The sequence below is a fragment of the Haplochromis burtoni genome, unplaced genomic scaffold (genome assembly GCF_018398535.1).
Source record: "Haplochromis burtoni strain Fernald_Lab_line unplaced genomic scaffold, NCSU_Asbu1 Contig_790, whole genome shotgun sequence".
Lineage (NCBI taxonomy): Eukaryota > Metazoa > Chordata > Actinopteri > Cichliformes > Cichlidae > Haplochromis > Haplochromis burtoni.
In genome coordinates, this window is record NW_024583151.1 from 128,496 (window position 1) to 131,305 (window position 2,810).

A 2,810-nucleotide genomic window follows, 5' to 3' on the forward strand; every position below is an offset into this window, starting at 1 on the left:
GGATGTTTCCTGCACTGACGAGATGATGAAGACCCTCCCCCACTCCTCTTCCTCCATCGGACACACTCGTGTGCGCTCATAAATGCGCTGCAGTAGTGCATTAGATGTGAGTGCAGACTGCAGCCGAACACAAACATGACGTCTGCTGAGGAGCCGCTCATCAGGAGGGCAAGAGTTTCTCAGACAAGTTTTCAAGGTGCTACAGAAACATCAGGCATCTCAAAGGTTCAACAGACCCCCCTTCTTCAAATCCGACAAAGTGGTGTCAAATGTTTGTGCCGCTATCATTTTAAAAACATTTTAGAAAGAACATTTCTACAGAAAGTTGAAAGTTGGTGCGTATCAGTCGGAGCCCAATTAAAGGCCATTTAGGTTCTGCTGAACGTGCACTCCTGTTCATTTTATACAACTTGCTGGCCCACGTGCTAATGTCAGTTAATATTAGCATTTCAGCTAACTTTGATGTAAAAGCTACAGTTCACTTACTATTAGCTTAATGTTAGTTAACCTGTTAACATGCTAGTGATAACCCACATGCTACCATTAGCGTATTAGCAATAATTAGCTTTTACCCTGCTGGTACCACACTAGATGGAGTAATGTAATGTTATGGAATGTAGTTAGAGATCCACAACCTCTAGCATGTTCATAAACATATATACCTTTAATATATATATAAACACTTACCTTTAACCCACACAAGACAATAGAAAGACCTTCACTAAGGGCCTGCAGGGAAACCTACAATATTTTGGAAATTTCCATCACATTGAGCAAAGACAGACAAACTGTTTTGTAAGCCGTTTGATGCTCCAGCCTGAGGCCTGCTGGACCTGACTGGTCTAACTGCAATTCGGGCTTGACTGATACGCACCAACTGGCAGGCCCCTTTAAATTTCTTCAGAAAAGTTCTTGTTAATATTATTTAAGATGATAGTGGCACAAAAATTTAATAAGAAGCCCAGAGATCCTAAACTTGGTCCCAGGCTTTAGATCCCTTCATGTCTCTGTGGTTTTCAGGGTTGCTAAAGCGGTTACTTTGTGTTCCTGCAAGGCTACAGAGTCCCTAAAAATGTCCTGACTGCAGACTGTGGGTTTCTGTGAGGACTGCTGATTCTAACCAAGTTTATTTTGAAAGACTGAGCTTCCTGAGAGTAAAAACATAACTGTTTTATTCTGAAAGGTTTTCTGTGCTCTGATTAGAGTTCCTGTGATGGAGCCCAGTGAGCAGGACTGACCTGCAGCAGTAGATCTTGTCGTGGATGCGAGTCAGTTTGTCTGTGACTCTGTTGGCGATGTACGCTCTGAAACAAACACACACAGACAGGTGAGGTTAAAGGAGTGTTTCCTGCACTCATCACGTGTTCAGTGTTTGTTTTCTCACCCTGTAGTGGTGCGAGAGTCGGCCCCGATCACCACTCCTCCGTCATACTCCACGGCCATGATGGTGGTCTGACACACGACAACAAACAAACAGGTAAACGGGCTGATAAACACCCTGCACTCATTATCGGACAGCATCTCTCCTGTTTAAACTCTCAGCTTCATCACCCTCCGTGTTCCTCCTCCTCAGACTGTTAAATGACTCCTTTGTCGGGTGAGCTCATTATCGGACAAGCCATTTAAGCCACATTGAAAACGCTCAAGTGAGAAAAACAAAGAAATGTTAAACGTCTGTCCCTTAATGCAACCATAGCGTTAGCCAGCTCTCCACGCGTCCCTGTAGTTATTTAAATATCTTCCATCAACCACCCGATACACGTGTGTCTCCGCGGACTCTACCCCCCAGTTTAGCCCGGTCCGGTCCCGCTGTGCTCCGAATCTCCTCACAAACACAGCTACCGTTAGCCGCCGTTAGCTGCTGCAGAACTGCTGTCTCATTCAGCCGCTACCTGCCGTTTAAAGACGCTCCACCGGGACCGAACCGGGCCTTGTTCGGCCCGGCCCAACACCACAGACCACGTACTTACCCCGGTGCTGACTTCCTGGCGGGTCCAGTCCGGGACCAGGTCACTTTTGGACGAAATTTGCTGGCCGAAGTACGGCATCATTACCGGTGCTGCCGCCATCTTCTCTCTATGAATAACTGGACTCAGTAGAGGCTGTCCGCGCACAAAGCCTAACATTATTTTATTTACGCTATTAGCGGAATATCCATGTTACAAACCAACTCACATATGATTAAATTACAAGTTGGATTTAATAATTCAACCTTCTTTCAATTCAGAGAGTCTAACTTAGCTGTATAAATTTCCTCGAAACAGTTTTATTCGGGCACTTAAGTGAACAGCTCTGCAGTTGGGGTCCTGCGAGAAACAGGAAGATAAGGTAAACACTGAGCTGGATTAGACAAACTTCGGCTAAACCTGATTATAACGATTATTTTAAAACATTTAATGTGTTTTTCTCCTTTAAATGGAGTAATTAAACATATTAGAGAAAGCTGGTGTGTTTAAATGAGGTTAACCGATAATTTAGTGGCTGTTGTGTTACGTCTGAGCATCGCGGAGGACCAGACTACAATAAAAAATGTGCAATTTTATCCCTGGTATTTAAAACTTTGCAGTAAAAAGAATACCAACGGGACAGAAAGTAATGTTAACACTTTTTATGTTGTGGAGGAGTTCGTCTTTGATTCGGCATACCCCGAGCCACTGAGTGATCATCGGTGGATGTCTGTTAATTGATTTGTGATCGGCTGTGTTGCAGATGACGGTTCATAACTTGTACATATTTGACCGCAATGGAAACTGTTTGTATTACAACGAGTGGAACCGCAAGAAGCAGGCGGGCATCTCCAAGGAGGAGGT

At 44.3% G+C, this 2,810-nt stretch overlaps 1 protein-coding gene and 1 long non-coding RNA gene across 2 annotated transcripts; one reads left to right on the top strand and one right to left on the bottom strand.

Moving 5' to 3' along the window:
* Positions 1 to 1,238: 1,238 nt before the first annotated feature.
* On the bottom strand, positions 1,239 to 2,126 carry psmb6 (proteasome 20S subunit beta 6; the record flags this gene model as incomplete). Its single annotated transcript, XM_005950694.3, is given in 3 exon segments — positions 1,239 to 1,304; positions 1,385 to 1,452; positions 1,971 to 2,126. Coding segments are annotated over 3 exon segments (290 nt in total), but the record flags the coding sequence as incomplete, so codon positions are not given.
* Positions 2,127 to 2,234: 108 nt separating this feature from the next.
* Positions 2,235 to 2,808, top strand: trappc1 (the record flags this gene model as incomplete). The annotated part of the gene is given in 2 exon segments (XR_001335887.2): positions 2,235 to 2,328; positions 2,710 to 2,808. It is a non-coding gene; the product is annotated as a trafficking protein particle complex subunit 1 (long non-coding RNA).
* Positions 2,809 to 2,810: the final 2 nt, after the last annotated feature.